The following is an 18,720-nucleotide window of genomic DNA, read 5'->3' as shown; positions in this document are numbered from 1 at the left end:
CGACAACATGACTCAGGGTAATGGCTTTGTGCAGATGGCAGTAGACATAAGGTAGCTCTAGCTGAGGACCTTCCTCCCTAGGCACTACTATGTGTAGTGATCCTTGCTGATGGGGTGGTGGTGATCATGCATGATGATGATGATGATGATGATGTTGGTTGTATATTTTAGAGTAGGTATGACTTGATGAAAACATTTGCCAATGCATGTATATCATGTGAGGTGGTATATACTAACCCCTCAAATGAAGCTAAACTTGCGGTGGTAGGATTACACCCACTTTGATGTGGTGGTAGGATGACACCATAGTAGCTGTTGCAATCTTTAGTACGATCACAACATCTGGTAGACTAAAGTGATGATGCTTGTGCCTATATGATCATGTATGATTCTATTCTGAGCTTTAGTTGCCAAATTATGTACCTTATGTTTCATATGCTCTGTCTTGTTAGAAATACAAGTGGTACGTGGTGTTCTAGGACAAATTTCTAGAAGTGTATAGTTCATGCAAGGAGGTCGGCTCACAGATGACATGTTATTAGAAGAGCTTACACAAAGGTATAAGATTAGAGAGGCGGCAAAACAAACTTACTCTAAGTTCTTAGCGGAACAACATTGCTATGATATAGCTTCCAAGATTGCAGGTCATGGCACTCCGAAGTTTGTAGGTGAAGGCGCTCCGAAAATCACAAGTAGTAGGCTCAAGGGCTACATCATCGTTGGCCTTTCGATATGGATCATGTATTTGTCGTGGTATTAACCGTGTGTTTAATCAGTTGTAATATCCACAACCATCACAACCATAAACTGGTAGATGCTAAGCTCACCAAGTAGAGGTGCTACCCCGAAGGCTTGTTGGTGAAACGACGTTAGTATGGGAGATCAGGATTCAGAATGCTTTGGGGTCAATGATTGGTCACTCGCTTGAAATGGGAGTATGTCCGTTTCTCACCTCCGTTTTCGAGCAGGGCATATGTGGACGGTTTCGGTCTCAACTCTGAAGTCTGAACCCTACAAAACAAAAGATGTTGGATATGTGTCTGAAGATGGAAGTACTCGTTGGACTTGGACAGTGGCAAGCAATCCAGTAGTACATACCATCGTTCAGAAATCAGAACGAAATCCAAACGGACATCTGGACAGGATAGAACTGGTTATATCTTGTGACCATGCTTCACGCAAAAGTTTTCGGAAAACAAAGCATTTATGTTTCATATTTATTTGATGCTACAACATGATTATTTATGAGACATTTATTTATGTTTTTACACATGCCAGCTAAAATTAATGTTCTTTTTTCATGTGTGTAAACATAGAATGTCCAGTTATACACGTGGAAATTTCTTTCAATATAATTGCTATTTTGAATTTCGTTTTATATACATTTTCATAATAGGTTCATATAGGTCAGAGCCAAAATATCACCTCCCTGTTCTATCTAGTTCTCAGTGTTGACTTATGTGCGTCTAATGCTATTTCTTTAGACCCATCTAATGCGTTTGTATCCTACTCAACACTTTCATCGACATACCATGCGTGCCGAAAGTGTGTCTAATAGACGATTATCTGATAGACTAGTACATTATTAATAATATAAGCTGCTAAAAGTGTGACGCACGATAACCATAACTCAATGGGTGCATATGCTCCCTATATTTTGAAATGTATCTTATGTACATTTTAAATTTTAAAAAAATTGAAACAAAAAATTTGTACGTACATCTTCACATGCTACGCGCTCACAAAGTCGTTTCATAAAAAATCGACTTATCATGTGACGTGTGTAAAAAAGACAAAATTCAGTGCTAAAAATAATGTTTTTCACAAGATAAAGTTTCTCCATTTTACATAGGCCACAAAAAATATTGGTTTTTCATGAAACTTAGCGAATGCACATACATTATGGAGATGTACATGTATAATTTTTTATCTAAATTTTTTGACATTTCGAAATATGTTTTTCTGGTAGAGGGAGCATACGCACCCGGGAGCCGAATTGAATTTCCGTAACTCAATGAGAAACATTATTTATTAATCATAGCCATATCTCTGACTAAGTTAAGCAAAGTGTAACTATACATATATCAACCATACACATTTAAAATTCTAACTAAATATTCGCTACAGCTATAGTGCCATTAATTGATTTGTAGATCGATGATTGCTAACTCTTTTTTGTCTTGTAAGGATTGCATGCGTGCTCTTTGTACACACGAGCGCTGAGCGGTAAGCCAGAACTTCTAGTCCCGCGCAAATAGTTCACAAGACCGGTTCACACAAATTGTGGACCTAGAATGAAGACATCTGTTGTTCCTCTTGGGCATGACTACAAACTAGAGGTGGTGGCACCCCGCACATCTCCTCTCTTACAATCCTGCGCCGACATCGCCCTCACCCTTGCCGGTGAAGCGAGCCGTCTGTCATCGTCGTGATTTTTTCTCGGATCTTCCTCCTGCTCTCCCATCAAGCAGAAGGTGAACCTTTGTTGCTTCTATGTGACGCGCACTCCAACAATGTCACCTGCCTTCCTCCGGTCCTTTGCTAGCCCCATATGTCTTACTCCATGGAAACCAATCGTTAGGTTGAGAAGAAGCTGCTCGTCAAGTACTGGGAACTTGAGGGCTTAGGATGAACTAATTACAATTTGTACCGAATTTTTATAATTTTAGAAAATATGTTTAATGTTAATCCAACAGTCCTCAAGTACATGGTATTTAAATTTAGTCAAAATGCAAAGCTTACTAAGTCCTACCAAATTAATCTAAGGAATTTGAACAATCACTATATTTAATATATTATAAAATATATCTTATGGTGTAACTATTGATATTGATTTGACGTTGTAGATCTTCACGTGATTATAATTATATAGTATTTTTTGGGAAAGGGGGAGTGTATTACTAGTGTGTACAGTTTCTTTTATTTAGTTAGTATAGTTAACCACATCAATGAGATGATATATGTTAGTTGTACTATTCTTGGTTATATCATTGTAAAGCATATCCTCTTTATACTAATTTCTTTAACACAATTTTCTTTTTGTTTTTTTAATTTCATAATCTATGTATTGCATACATGTTTATGATAAATATATTTCTAAAGCGTAAAACCTAACATATATCTTATAGATGGTTTCTATAATATAACTTACTAGAAATATTCACTAAAACATCTAGATGAGAAACATGCCCTCAGCTTGGCGTCCACACATGGCCACAAGCAAGTCACATGACTAGGTTTAGTTTATTCGAATGGAAAGTCCGAATGCGCACTGTCTGGTATGCAGTTCATGAAGCCGGAGGAGAAGAAGAAGAAGAACACAATTTTTTTTTTGTTTTCACTGCAGCTCGGTTCTCTGGTTTGCTCTCCATTTTGCTGGTTGATTCCTCTCCGCCGCTAGAATTCTAACAAAATATTCGCTCCAGCTATAGGTTCTTAATTGATCTATAGATCAATGATTTCTATTTTTGTCTTATAAGGTTTGAATACGTCTGAATTGCTCTTTGTACACATGATCGTTGAACGGTAATCGGGGATTCCAAGTCCCGCGCAAATGGTTCACAATACTGATTCATGCAAACTTGGGAATTAGAATTCAACTAATTATAGTTTGTACCAAACCTTTATAATTTAGAATTTTTTTTTAATTCTTATCCCTCTATCCCAAAATGCATGGTATTTAAATTTGGTCAAAAGTCAAATCTTACTAAGTCATACCAAATAAATCTTAGGAATTTCAACAATCACAACGTTGAATAAATATATTATAAAAATATATCTTTTGGTGTAACTATGGGTACTGATTTGGAGTTGTAGATCTTCATGTTTGTATATACTTAGACTTTGACTAGAATTATACACTACATTTTCAGGATGGGGGATTGTATTACTAGTGAGTACAATTTTTATTATTTAATTGGTATAGCTAACCACATTAAATTGTTTATATATGTGGGTTGTATTCTTTGTTTTACCATTTTAATGTATATATTTATATAAACTTCTATTCTAGTTAATTTAAACTATATTAACTAATGATCCTTCTTGTTTTTCTATAAAAAATAATAATCTATGTAATTTGTACATGTTTATGGTAAATATTTTATAAACCGTAAAAGCTAACAAAAATCTTAATGGTGGTTTCTAGAGTACAACTTGCTAAAAATCTTCACTAAAGCATCTAGAGAAGAGACATGCTTCATCCTGAGATTTAACTGGCGTCCAGACATGTCCACATGCAACTCAGATGACAAAGTTTACTTCGTCGAATGAAAAGTCTGAATACTGTCCGCTATGCAATTCACCAAGCTAGAGAAGAAGAAGAACCTTTATATGTTGTTTGCTTTCACTACAGCTGGTCTTCTCTAGTTAATTTGATCTCCCTTTTGTTGGTTGATTCCTCTCCGCCGCCGATGTTGTTGTCGGCATCACCGTCTCGAGACACGTACTCTCAAATGTGCCCAAGTCCTTAGAAAACGGTTTTGTCTGTACTTGATTCAACAAGGCAAGAACCGGTGCGACATTTTCCGACCCATGAAGCCTGATAACTTCAGACAACACTAAAATCATGTCATATAGTGTAGATCATTTAGCGCATGATTTGTTTCCCTTAACTGCATGTGTTGGTTTCGTGGTTGAGTGCTTGAGTATACCTAATGGCCGGCCCAATCTTATCGACAAACTCTGCATTAGTGCACCACTAATCTCATCCTTAATTTAAGTGGTGCACCGACCGAAGTAGCAGCTCACTCAAGCAACAAGGCATACTCCAACACTGATGTCAAAGGTTAGCAGCAGCCGACTGAAGCAACCAGCCCAGTGACCAGAGAGAACACTATTATCTCTGTCTTCTGCACTAAGAAATCTAGTCGTTCACACACTCTCTGCTGACCGCACGCAGCGGTATGTTCGTTCACTCCTCCAGGCGACCGATAAGGCGTAGGCCCATGCCGCACATGCACTTTGAGTTCAGTATACTATATCCGCCATTACTCGAAGCCTTGTTGCTGTTACGACGTTAGTATGTGTCGTTGCCTAATCGACGGTACCTCGGAGGAGGGATCCTCACGAGGGGGAGAAGAAGTAGGGGCCATAGGGCGGAGTGCACACGGGACGGTGGTACGCGAGTTACCCAGCTTCGGAACACCTGCACGATGACAGGGCCTACTGCTGCTTGTCTGGAATTATCTGGGCGCTTTCGCGTTGTTACAATGAGTTGTGGTTGTGCCTCTAGGGCTCCCGGGATCCGGCTTATAAAGGCGCACGGATCTAGGGTTTACACGGAGAGTCCTAGCCGGATTACAGACAGCCTAGCTACGGTACAATATCTTGCCGTGCACGTCACGGATCCGCCTTCCATATACGTCGTACTGGATCCGGGTTCCTCATGGGCCTCCGTGGATCCGGGTTACTCCTAATGTCGGTGCGGATCCAGCTTACTGATCCTGGGCCGGATTTCTTCCTTCATGATCAACAGCAACTGGGCCGCCCGATGGGCCACATGCCTCATCACCATCTGTGGGCCACCCGGTGTCGGGGGGAAGACCCCGGATAGGGCAATGGACGCGGAGCAGCCGGCTGGCCGCTGGCCGGCTCGCGGCAAAGGCCGGCTGAGGAGCAGCCGGCTGGCGCCGTGGCCGGCTGGTCCGGAAGCCGGCTGGCTCTAGGTCCTAGTCGGCCTGGCTACGGCCACCAATGCTGTAGCTGGGCCGGCTTCTACAAGCCATATCCGACTGGGGTTTGTACCTCAGACCGACTCGAGGCTGGCGAGTCTTGCACTGGAAGGAACCGGGTTGGTGGTCCGGGTTCCTAAAGTCCACGCTGACTCCATCTTCCGTAAAGCGCGGGGCACTGTGGAGCAATAGTGCCACGCGCCGGACAGGCCGTCGGAGCTTACGACAATCCGTACTGGCTACAGTGGCTGACGGCGACAGGGACACCTCCTCTCCATACCGCTGACCGCAGGCGACCGGATGGGACAGGCCACGATGCCTCAACGGCTCCTGACGTCACCGCCTCGGGAAGGAGCGGAAGCCGGAGCCGGCCAAGCCGGCCAGTAAACTATAGGGTCTTATATGTAAAGTGCCGGCGCCTATATAAGCCGCACTACCCCCTCTCGTGCGGGGGATCGATCATTTATTGCTTCCTCCCACCTACAGAGCTGCCCTGTGAGAGAGACCATCGTCTCCCTTAGCCTCTCAGGAGCAGCCGGACACAGCTCTAGGAGCACCGTTGTATTGTGTGATCATCATATACACTCATAGCAGGAGTAGAGGTTTTACCTCCATCGGAGGGCCTCGAACCTGGGTACGTCGCCGTGTCGCTCGTGCCCATACCCGCATCCGGATACCGCCGTGAGATCCCTCAGGAACCACTTCGATTAGCCACCCTATGGCATATGCCGTGACGATACCACGACATTTGGCGCCCACCGTGGGGCCTTCAGCGTCCTCGGCCGGTGTCTTCATCCGGACGGGCCTCACCATCACCACCGGCGAGCGAGTCGCTTCAGGCTTGATCTGGAGATTCGGCTCCCTCGACTGCGTCAGCGACAACGCTGGCTGCTTCGCTGACCGGCCCTTCCCAGCCGGCGGCAGCGTCATCTCCTTCGGCGGCCACGACGTCTACGTCGTCACCGTCGCGCCGCCGCGCTACCCGCGGCAGGTGCTGCGCTGCGCTAGCCCTCCTCCGCGAGCCGGCAGCAGCGCTCCCGCCAGCCCCGCCGTCGTGCAAGTCATGATGGCTGGCGAGGAGCCCCCCGTCAAGAACCCGCGCACCCGTGGCCCCGGCCTGGAGCGCAACATCGACCCCAACGCCTCCGGCTCAGGCGCCAGGCCGCCACCGCCACCGTCCCGGCTGGACGAAGTCCGGGCAAAGCTGAGCACGCCGCTCACGCCTGGCGGAGACCCCACCGCTATCGAGGCGGATTTGGAGGCGCACCGCCAGCTCCTCCTCAAGCAAACCGAAGAACTGGCTGCTGCTAAGCGCCAGATGGAGATCACCCAGCGCGAGTACAACCGCGCCCACGGCCTCACTCCAGGCGGCGACGAGCCAAGCCGAGCCGGTCACGTCCGCCGCAGGGGCCGCGACCTTGGCGCCGAGATCGCCCGCGACGGCGCTCCTTCGCCGGCTCCGTCCGCAGAGCTGCCCGTCTACAACACCCCCGACAAGAACATGCGCGCGGCAGAAGCCGCCGCAGAAGAGCTGAACCGCCTTGAAGGCGAAGAGTTACGCCGCCAGACCAAGCGGGTGACTGAGCTGCTCAACGCAGCCAACAAGCAGATCGCCGACCCCAGGTATGTCAATGCCCCCAGAGCTTCTCACGCTCGTGGCGCCGCAGGCAATGACAGGGAAGGCGCCAGGGACACGGCCGAGTCCGCCTCCCCAGCACCAAGCCGGTGCCATGATTCCCGGGCCACGCACGCAAGTTCGGGCCGGCCGAGCCACCAGCCGAGCGGCAGCAGCCGCAGCCGGCCTCCACCAACCCGATACCAGGAGCAAGACTTCGAGCCCCGCCGCCAGCACCGGCCGGCTCCAGAAGCAGCCGGCACACGCCAGCCGGCACGTTCCCGGCTGGGCCCCCGCATCGAGCCCACCGACGCCAGAGACCGCCTCGACCGGCTGGTCGAATCCCGCATCGCGGAAGAGGAGGCGCCGGCTTGCCCCAAGTGCTTCGGGCCCCGCATCGCCAACGAGCCCGTGCTCGACGGCTTCCAGCTCCCCCGCGACACGCCCAAGTACGACGGCACCGCCAAGCCGGAGGACTGGCTGCTGGACTACTCCACCGCAGTCGGCATCTCGCGGGGCAACAAGCGGTGGGCGGTACGCTACTCCCCCCTGATGCTAGTCGGCTCCGCCCGCACCTGGCTCAACAACCTGCCAGCCGGCAGCATTAACGGCTGGCTGGATTTCGAAGAGGCCTTCGTCAGCAACTTCACCGGCACCTACCGCCGGCCGGGTCGCCCTCAGCAGCTGGAGATGTGCAAGCAGGGCCCGGACGAGACGGATCGCGCGTACCTGACGCGCTGGTGCGAGATGCGAAACTCCTGCGAGGGCGTGCACGAGATCCAGGCCATCAGCTTCTTCATGGGAGGCTGCCAGCCAAACACCATGCTGTGGCACAAGCTGCGCCGCAGTGACCCCAAGTCGATGGCCGCCTTGATGGCCATCGCGGACAAATACGCGCTGGCTGAAGAAGCCGGCAAGGCGCCGGCTGACCCAGCACCGGCTCCCTCCAAGCGGGACCATCACAAGTCGGCTGAGCACAAGCCGGCAGACGGCGCCTCTCATGGCAGCCGGCGGGATAACTACCGCGGCAAGCGTCACAGCGACCAGCCGGACCGCCGGTACGGCTCCGCCCACGTAGCCGCCGTGGCAGACAATGCGGCAGGCGGCAGCCGCCGCCAGAAGCAAGACCGGCAGTGGAAGCCGAAGTACACCTTTGAGCAGATGCTCGACTCGCCGTGCAAGTACCACAGCGGCAAGAACCCCTCCAACCACCTCACCCGCGACTGCCACTTCATGAAGCGGCTGACAAGCGGTGAACCCCTCCCGCCTCCCCCCCCGCCCCCACCAGCTGGCGGGCCGGGTGGACAAGCCGGCGCAGAGAACGCCAACCTCGAGCACCACGAGGCTAACCAAGTGCACCATGGCGGCCGATATCTGGCCGAAGACGCCACCTACATCATCTTCACCTCCGAGCCCGAGGACAGGACGAGCCAAGAGCGCCGTTCCCTTGAGGTCAACGCGGTCATACCGCCGGTCCCCCAGTACCTAAACTGGTCAGAGCAGGCCATCACCTTTGATCGCCGCGATACACCGGCTGTCCTGCCGAAGCCGGGCAGCTACGCCATGGTCCTCGACCCCACCATCGGCACAACCCGGCGCAGCGTGCGTTTTTCGCGCGTCCTCATCGACGGCGGCAGCAGCATCAACATCCTCTACCGCGACACCGCCCGCAAGCTGGGCATCCAGGAGGCCGAGTTGCGCCCCACCCCCACCGTTTTCCATGGCATCGTGCCAGGCCATTGCTGCCAGCCGATCGGCCGGATCACGCTGGAGGTGATGTTCGGGAAGCCGGACCACTTCCGCACCGAGAGAATCGAGTTCGAGGTGGTGGACCTCGTGAGTCCCTACCACGCGCTCCTGGGCAGGCCGGCCCTGACCAAGTTCATGGCGGTGCCCCACTATGGGTACCTGAAGATGAAGCTGCCTGGCCCCAAGGGGGTCATCACCGTAGCCGGCGACTATCGCCGCTCCATGGACTGCGCCACGCAGAGCTCCAAGATGGCCCAGACGCTGGTCATCGCCACCGAGAAGCAGCTCATCCACGACGCCGTCGCCCTCGCCAAAGCCGCGCAGACAGACATGCCGGCTGCGGGCAACCCGGCTGGGACGACTCACTTCCAGCCGGCCGACAACACCAAGAAGATCCTGCTGGACCCGGCGCAGCCGGACAAGTTCGTCACCATCGGTGCCGGCTTGAGCAAGAAATAGGAAAGCGAGCTCACCAGCTTCCTCCGTGAGAATCGGGACATCTTCGCATGGACTCCAAGAGACATGCCGGGTGTGCCGAGGGAGTTGGCTGAGCACCACCTCCACGTCCGGCCTGAAGCCAAGCCGGTGAAGCAGCCTCTCAGGCGCTTCGCCGAAGAACGAAGGAAGGCCATCGGTGAAGAAATCGCCCGGCTCCTAGCTGCCGGCTTCATCATGGAAGTGCTGCACCCGGACTGGTTGGCGAACCCGGTCCTGGTCTTGAAGAAGAACGGCTCCTGGCGCATGTGTATCGACTACACCAGCCTGAACAAGGCGTGCCCGAAGGACCCCTTCCCCCTGCCGCGCATAGATCAAGTTATAGACTCGACTGCCGGCTGTGAACTGTTGTCTTTCCTAGATGCCTATTCAGGCTACCACCAGATTCCTTTGAATCCGGATGATCAAATAAAGACTTCGTTCATTACCCCGTATGGGGCTTACTGCTACACGACTATGCCGTTCGGCTTGAAAAATGCAGGCGCCACCTACCAAAGGTGCATGCAAAAATGCTTGCAGGATCAAATCGGCAGAAACGTTCACGCATATGTGGATGATGTCGTCGTAAAGACCAAGGAGACGACTACCCTCCTTGATGACCTGAGAGGAACCTTCACCAATCTGAGAAGATTCCGGATGAAGCTCAACCCGGCCAAGTGCACATTCGGCGTGCCGTCTGGCCAGCTCCTTGGCTACCTCGTCTCTCGCCGAGGATCGAAGCCAACCCGGACAAGATCGGTGCCCTGGAGAAGATGGAACTGCCGCAGTGCCTCAAGGACGTCCAGAATTTTGCTGGCTGCGTGGCTTCATTGTGCCGCTTGGTCAGCCGGCTGGGGAGAAGGCACCGCCTCGTATCAATTAATGAAGAAGGCGGACAAATTCGTCTGGTCACCGCAGGCGGATGAGGCTTTCCGTGACTTGAAGCGCGTGCTTTCAACCGCGCCAATCCTTGCAACGCCGGCTTCAATGGAGCCGATGCTGTTGTACATCGCAGCCACCAACCGAGTGGTTAGCGTTGTCCTGGTGGTGGAGCGCAAAGAAGCCGGCAGGGAGCAGCTGGTCCAACGCCCAGTCTACTACCTTAGCGAAGTGCTCTCCCAGTCGAAGCAAAACTACCCCCACTACCAGAAGGTCACCTACGGCGTCTACATGGCAGCCAAGAAGCTGAAGCACTACTTCCAAGAGCACCCCATCAAGGTGGTTGCCACAGCGCCCTTGGCGGAAATCATAGGCAGCAAGGATGCCAACGGCCGGGTTGCCAAGTGGGCCCTGGAGCTAGCCGCCCACACCATCCTCTACGAGCCACGCACAGCCATCAAGTCGCAGATCCTCGCGGACTTCTTCGTCGACTGGGCTGAGATGCGCACGCCGCCTGTGCCGGATTCCACACATTGGAAGATGCACTTCGACGGCTCGAAGATGCGCAACGGTTTGGGAGCCGGCATCGTCATCACCTCTCCCAAGGGAGACCGGCTGGACTACGTCCTGCAGATCCACTTCGCCGCATCCAACAATGTGGCGGAGTATGAAGCGCTCATTCATGGGCTGAAGCTGGCCAAGGAGTGTCGTCGTGGTGAACGAGCAGATGCCATAGGATGGCTTAGATTGGGGCCGAATGGACGCAAGAGGATTCGGGGGAGGGTTTGCGATCAGGTGGGAAGAGATTCCGGATGGTTTCCTCAAGAACTTGGCCAAGGCCAGAAGTTGAAGAAGAAAGACACAAGGAAGAACTCCCTCTAGATCACCATGTTCATAGATTCACACAGGTTACAGGCTCTGCCTTCCTACATACACGCGTACATACTTGCCTGCGAAGATGGGCTGCCCCCTCTCCTTATATAGGGGAGAGGGTGGCTTACACTGCAAGAAACCCTAATGGCATCTTTGACTGGACAAACTACTTTACAGAGTTACTGTACAAAGCTACTTTAACAGGCTACTGTACAAAGCTACTTTAACAGGCTACTGTACAAAGCTACTTTAATCATAGATGACACCGGGGCCTTCTTTTATCAGGGCTGCTGATGTCCTCCGGCTTCTTTGGACGTCACCCCTCTCTTTGGCGCCAGGGCTCTGAATAAAGTTACTTTGCTTGGCTCATCCTTGTCTTCTTGCTCTGAAGAGAATCTTTGACCAGACCTGCCGACAGGCTCTCCTTTCCGGTATCTTCTTTACCGGGTTCCGGCATACCCCTTTGGGGATACCGGCTTAGCCTTGCTCTCCCGGATTCCTACTAGGCTTCCGGTAAGAACATTAAACCGGTATCTTGATGGCTCAAACCCTCCGGTTTGGCATGCCTTTGGCATACCGGGGGTTATCCCCCCAACAAGGAGGTTGGCGTGCGTCGCATACTTTGCTTCGGCGACTCCGACTTGGTCATACAGCAAGCATCTGGCGACTGGGATGCGAAGGACGCCAACATGGCCTCATACCGCTTCCATGTCCAGCAGTTATCCGGCTTCTTCGACGGCTGCGAATTCCACCACGTGCCACGGGCAAACAACGAGGCGGCTGACGCCTTGTCCAAGATTGGCTCAACCCGGCAAGCCATTCCGCCGGGTGTCGCCTTGGCGGTCCTCAAGAAGCCGTCCATCATACCGTCACCGGACTCGGATTCAATATTCGTGCCGGCTGACCCGGGGGCTGCTCAGCCGAACCCGGGGGCTTCATCGCCCAAGTCGGGGGCTAACAAGCCGAACCCGCCGGCTACCACGCCGAACCCGGGGACTTCTCAGTCCAACCCGGGGGCTTCATCGCCAAACTCGGGGGCTAGCAAGCCGAACCCGCCGGCTAGCAAGCCGAACCCGGCGACCATACAGTCGAATCCGGAAGCTCCCACGCAGGAGGCCCTGTTGGTCAGCGTATTCGAGATAAGATGCGTACCTTCATGGGCACAAGAATTCCTCTCCTACCTCACCGACGGTGTGCTGCCTGATGATAGAGTCCAGGCCAGGCAGATTGAGAGAAGGGCCAAGGCCTATACCATCATCAACCACCAGCTGTACAAACGCAGCGTAAGTGGGGTGTTCCAGCGGTGCGTCGAGCCGGCTGAAGGGATTGAACTCCTACGGGAAATCCATCAAGGAGAGTGCGGACATCACGCCTCATCCAGAGCCATAGTGGCCAAAGCCTTCCGGCACGGTTTTTACTGGCCGACTGCGCTCAGAGACGCAGAAGAGTTGGTGAAGAAGTGCAACGGCTATCAGCGCTTCGCAAAGCAGAGACACCAGCCGGCTTCCGCCTTGAAAACCATCCCCATCACATGGCCATTTGCCGTATGGGGCTTGGATATGGTAGGCCCATTCAGAACGGCGCGAGGCGGCATGACACATCTCTTGGTGATGATTGACAAATTCACCAAGTGGATCGAAGCCAAGCCAATCAAGAAGCTGGACGGGTCCACAGCCGTCACATTCCTCAAGGAAATCATTGTAAGATTCGGCTACCCCCACACCATCATCACTGACAATGGCAGCAACTTCTCCCAAGGCATCTTCTCTCGCTATTGCAGGGAAATGGGGATCCGGATGGCCCTATCTTCTGTGGCGCACCCAGAGTCCAACGGACAAGTGGAAAAGGCTAACGGCTTAGTCCTAGCCGGCATCCGGCCCCGGCTGGTGGAGCCGCTCGAGCGAACAGCCGGCTGCTGGATTGAAGAGTTGCCCAATGTGCTGTGGAGCCTGCGCACAACGACAAACCGCTCAGTCGGCTTCACACCATTCTTCCTCGTATACGGGGCCGAAGCCGTCCTGCCGACTGATATCGAGCACGACGCGCCAAGGATCAAGCTCTACACAGAAGCCGAAGCCAAAGAAGCTCGCGAAGATGGAGTTGACCTGGTCGAAGAGGCCCGGCTGCTGGCTGCTTCTAGATCTACTATCTACCAGCAAAGCCTCCGACGCTATCACAGCCGGAAGGTCCAGCCCTTAGCATTCCGAGAAGGAGACCTAGTGCTCCGGCTGATCCAATGACAGCCGGACAAAGATAAGCTGTCATCCCCATGGGAGGGTCCCTTCATCGTGAGCAAGGCAGTAGGCAATGATTCCTACTATCTCATAGATGCCCAAGAGGCTAAGAAAAACAAGCCGGACAAGGCTGACGAGGAGACTAAACGTCCCTGGAATGTCAGGTTACTCCGCCCATTTTACACATGAGAGCAGGAATGTATGTATCCCTTGTATCCCTTTTGTGAGTTATGAAAAAGCTTGCGCCGAGAGCGCCGTTTCCGACAAGTTTTTCGCGCACTTTACCTTGTTTCGCCAATTGGCTTGAACCCTCTCACGCGGTCGGCTCAGTAACGTGATCCGGTTTCCGACAGCCGGCTTCCGATCCAGCTACAGACCGCAACCCGGCTGTCCGGCTGGCGGGAGTAAGGCCTAGGAAGCCGGCACGCGAAAAACGACTAAGGGAAAGAGTAAGAGCGAGTTGACTTGCAACTTTTTATATAAGTGCCGGATTGCCGAATTCAGTTCGTTCGACCGAAATACTGTCGGCCTCACCCAGCGGCCCGCTCTTGATCCGGCGACGGATCGCAAGTCGGACGTATGACCGGCAAGAGCACAGCCAAAGAGTGGGGCAGATGGGAAAAAGCGAACGAGCCGAAAGAAAGCAACTCGGCACACAAATGAATAACCAACACATTAAAGTGTGACATAATTAAAGGGCGATAATATTCATACATGCGCACCCGGCATCCCGGGGATTTAATAAATTGTCTTGGCAAAAGAACAACTGAAAAGCAGGAAATCTAAGCCGGAGGGGCATCAGCGGAGCCGGCTGCCGGGTCGTCCTCGGGCGCGTCCTCCGCCTCCTCATCGTCCATGTAATCTTCATCGGATGGAGGAGGGTTCGGGTCCGCGACGAAGGCGCCCTTGTCGACGAAGTCGGCGATGGCGCTGGCTCGGGCAAGGCGGGCGGCCTTGAGATCGGCTGGGAGCTTGTCCTCCACGCCGGCTCGCCGGAACTGGAGCTGCCCCAGGTCCACCTCGTTGTACCAGGAGAGGACGAAGTACAGCGCCATGTCGGCACCAGCGCGCGTGGCCGACTCCTTCCAGTCGAGGAAGCGGTCCGGCGCCCGCTCCATCGAGGAGATGAGGCCGGAGATATCTTGCGGCACCGCCTCTTCAGGCCACAGCATCGGCACCAGCTCTTCAGCCGCCTTCCGAAGCTCCCAGCCGAGTTTGGTGATGGGCTCGATGCGGGCAGCCATGGACGCCATGTGGTCCTCCATGGAGAAGTACTCTGAGCTGCCCTCGCCAGTCTCCCGCCTCCTGGAGTCGCGCGCGACGCCAACGGCTGCTAAAGCCGCGTCCTGCGTCTCCGGGAAGGCCGCTGCAAGAAGGAGCAAGTCAGAAACCATCAAAGCCGAAATAAGCTGAAAAATGCAAATTTTCGAAGTCCTAAGCCAAAAGGAAAAGCCTGGCGGCAGCCGGCAAGAACCGACTGCCACCAGCCCGAAGATGGCGATAGCGAAGAAAGAAGTTTCGCCGCCGATCGCCAACGAAAGCCGGCAGCCGACAGCCGAAAGCCGGCAAAGGGGAAAGGAACATAGAGATGCACTCACCCGCCAAGCCGCGATCAAGCGCGCTAAACTCGTCGGTCCAGCGCTTGGCGGTAGCCGTCAGCTCCGTGGACTTAGCGGTGACCTCCTCCTGCAGCACAAGCCGCTGCTTCTCCACCTCCGTCAGCCGCCGGCTCAGATCATCCACCTTCTCCTTCTCCGCCGTCCTGAGGGAGTTGAGCTCGGCGAGATGGTTCTGCTCCAGCAGGCGCAGCCGCGTCAACTCCTGCTCAGCCAGCTTGAGCTTGCCGGCGGCGGATCGGCCCGCCTCCTCGCTCTCGGCGCACTGGGCGCGAGCGGCTCGGAGATCCGACTCCAGCTGCGGGACCTTGGCGGCTTCAACTGCGAGGCGGCCGGAAAGAAATGTCAGCCAACCAAGACTAAAAAGAAAATAAGACATCGAGTCGAAAGAAGCAAGAGCTTACCCTTGGCGGCTTCCAGCTCGCGGGCCAAGTCGGCCCGGTCCAGCTTGGCCTTGTGGTAATGGGTGACGGCACGATTATACAGAGTGGTGCGCCGGTCCATCACAGCCTAAGGAAAAGAGAAAGTCAGTCGCACAGGCGAAACCCGTGCCGGCTTCAGCGGCCGGCCCATGCCTCGGAGGGCTACCAGATAATAATCAGATCAAAAACGGACGAAGCTTACCTTGCCGGCTTCCTCCACCTTGGCAACATTAGCCGCGGCCTCGGCTGCCCTGGCCTTGAGGTTGGCCTGCAGGCTGGAGAAGAACATCTCCACCGACGCCTGGCCGGGGTTCCCCTCCCGGCTGGTCACCTCGTAGGAGTCGGCGCGGAGCCACGCCTGCTCCATGGTGGCAGCCGAGCCGAGGCTGGAGTCGGAGGCGGACGGCACCTGAAGAAGAAGTGCGCCCTTGGCCACATGCAGGCCCTGCGGCGACGCCGATGGGGTCTCCGTCCTCACCAGCGCACGCGAGTCGGCGCCCTCCATGCGCGCCGGCTCGTCCCTCGCCAGTTCCTGCCTGGCCGGCTCCTCTGTCGTCGGCTGCGGCGGTGGCGTCGCTCCGGGCGCAGCGGATGGCCCAGCCGGCGCGGTCATCTCCGGCGCCGGGGCGCCCTCCGGCTCTCATCCAGCTCCACCACGCCGGGCCGGGTGCCGGCTCCGGCCACGGGCGGCGCAGCCCTGCCGGCTCCGGTTCCAGGAGCAGCCCCACGGGCTCCGGCTCCGGTTGAAGGCGGCATGCCCCGCCCGGCCCCGCCGGCTGGGTCCAAGACGTGTCCGGCGCGGGAACATATCGTCCAGCGTCGGGCTGCCGCGGCGGGTCGGCCCGCGTGCCGCGATCAGGCGCTGAGGCCAGCGGCACGGCAAAGGAAGGTGCCCCTGCGGGAGGCGGAGTACCCGTAGGTGGCGGCGGCGTAGGTGCGCGCGAGGAAGGCTGCGGCGTCTGCTCCCTCCTCTGGCGCGGAAGCGGCGACACGACGCGTGGAGCTTGCCGGGAGCCGCCGCCCTGGGCAAACTTGATAGGGGCCCTAGCCGGATAAACAGAGAAAAGATAAGCATAAAAGTAAGGAAAGAAAAGGAATCAAACAAGAAAAAGAAGGAGAACTCACCCGGCCTGCTCCGGAACCTTCTTCGGCTGCTGCCGATGTTGTTGTCGGCATCACCGTCTCGAGACACGTACTTTCAAATGTGCCCAAGTCCTTAGAAAACGGTTTTGTCTGTACTTGATTCAACAAGGCAAGAACCGGTGCGACATTTTCCGACCCATGAAGCCTGATAACTTCAGACAACACTAAAATCATGTCATATAGTGTAGATCATTTAGCGCATGATTTGTTTCCCTTAACTGCATGTGTTGGTTTCGTGGTTGAGTGCTTGAGTATACCTAATGGCCGGCCCAATCTTATCGACAAACTCTGCATTAGTGCACCACTAATCTCATCCTTAATTTAAGTGGTGCACCGACCGAAGTAGCAGCTCACTCAAGCAACAAGGCATACTCCAACACTGATGTCAAAGGTTAGCAAAGCAGCCGATCAAGCAACCAGCCCAGTGACCAGAGAGAACACTATTATCTCTGTCTTCTGCACTAAGAAATCTAGTCGTTCACACACTCTCTGCTGACCGCACGCAGCGGTATGTTCGTTCACTCCTCCAGGCGACCGATAAGGCGTAGGCCCATGCCGCACATGCACTTTGAGTTCAGTATACTATATCCGCCATTACTCGAAGCCTTGTTGCTGTTACGACGTTAGTACGTGTCGTTGCCTAATCGACGGTACCTCGGAGGAGGGATCCTCACGAGGGGGAGAAGAAGTAGGGGCCATAGGGCGGAGTGCACACGGGACGGTGGTACGCGAGTTACCCAGCTTCGGAACACCTGCACGATGACAGGGTCTACTGCTGCTTGTCTGGAATTATCTGGGCGCTTTCGCGTTGTTACAATGAGTTGTGGTTGTGCCTCTAGGGCTCCCGGGATCCGGCTTATAAAGGCGCACGGATCTAGGGTTTACACGGAGAGTCCTAGCCGGATTACAGACAGCCTAGCTACGGTACAATATCTTGCCGTGCACGTCACGGATCCGCCTTCCATATACGTCGTCGATCCGGGTTCCTCATGGGCCTCCGTGGATCCGGGTTACTCCTAATGTCGGTGCGGATCCAGCCATCGATCCCTGGGCCGGATTTCTTCCTTCATGATCAACAGCAACTGGGCCGCCCGATGGGCCACATGCCTCATCACCATCTGTGGGCCACCCGGTGTCGGGGGGAAGACCCCGGATAGGGCAATGGACGCGGAGCAGCCGGCTGGCCGCTGGCCGGCTCGCGGCAAAGGCCGGCTGAGGAGCAGCCGGCTGGCGCCGTGGCCGGCTGGTCCGGAAGCCGGCTGGCTCTAGGTCCTAGTCGGCCTGGCTACGGCCACCAATGCTGTAGCTGGGCCGGCTTCTACAAGCCATATCCGACTGGGGTTTGTACCTCAGACCGACTCGAGGCTGGCGAGTCTTGCACTGGAAGGAACCGGGTTGGTGGTCCGGGTTCCTAAAGTCCACGCTGACTCCATCTTCCGTAAAGCGCGGGGCACTGTGGAGCAATAGTGCCACGCGCCGGACAGGCCGTCGGAGCTTACGACAATCCGTACTGGCTACAGTGGCTGACGGCGACAGGGACACCTCCTCTCCATACCGCTGACCGCAGGCGACCGGATGGGACAGGCCACGATGCCTCAACGGCTCCTGACGTCACCGCCTCGGGAAGGAGCGGAAGCCGGAGCCGGCCAAGCCGGCCAGTAAACTATAGGGTCTTATATGTAAAGTGCCGGCGCCTATATAAGCCGCACTACCCCCTCTCGTGCGGGGGATCGATCATTTATTGCTTCCTCCCACCTACAGAGCTGCCCTGTGAGAGAGACCATCGTCTCCCTTAGCCTCTCAGGAGCAGCCGGACACAGCTCTAGGAGCACCGTTGTATTGTGTGATCATCATATACACTCATAGCAGGAGTAGAGGTTTTACCTCCATCGGAGGGCCTCGAACCTGGGTACGTCGCCGTGTCGCTCGTGCCCATACCCGCATCCGGATACCGCCGTGAGATCCCTCAGGAACCACTTCGATTAGCCACCCTATGGCATATGCCGTGACGATACCACGACATTTGGCGCCCACCGTGGGGCC

The 18,720-nt window shown here is 54.4% G+C and overlaps 1 protein-coding gene across 1 annotated transcript; it reads right to left on the bottom strand.

The window, feature by feature from the left end:
• Positions 1-948: 948 nt before the first annotated feature.
• Positions 949-15,616, bottom strand: LOC139833643 (uncharacterized). The gene is made up of 4 exons (XM_071823973.1): positions 15,517-15,616; positions 15,095-15,433; positions 14,516-14,862; positions 949-1,011 (listed from the first exon to the last, which is right to left on the bottom strand). Exons 1-4 carry the CDS (start codon positions 15,614-15,616, stop codon positions 949-951), a joined length of 849 nt encoding a protein of 282 aa, XP_071680074.1.
• Positions 15,617-18,720: the final 3,104 nt, after the last annotated feature.

This window comes from Lolium perenne, chromosome 7 (assembly GCF_019359855.2).
Source record: "Lolium perenne isolate Kyuss_39 chromosome 7, Kyuss_2.0, whole genome shotgun sequence".
Taxonomy (NCBI): domain Eukaryota; kingdom Viridiplantae; phylum Streptophyta; class Magnoliopsida; order Poales; family Poaceae; genus Lolium; species Lolium perenne.
The sequence above is the reverse complement of the archived record's forward strand: the minus strand, read 5'-3'. Positions and strand labels throughout refer to the sequence as shown.

Coding starts and splice junctions, on each gene's coding strand:
- LOC139833643 (XM_071823973.1), bottom strand. CDS start 15,616: ATGGACCGGCGCACCACTCTGTATAATCGTGCCGTCACCCATTACCAC. Junction 15,434..15,516: donor CGAGCTGGAAGCCGCCAAGG/GTAAGCTCTTGC, acceptor GCCGCCTCGCAG/TTGAAGCCGCCAAGGTCCCG. Junction 1,012..14,515: donor TCCTCTCCTGGTACAACGAG/GTGGACCTGGGG, acceptor TTTGTTTTGTAG/GGTTCAGACTTCAGAGTTGA.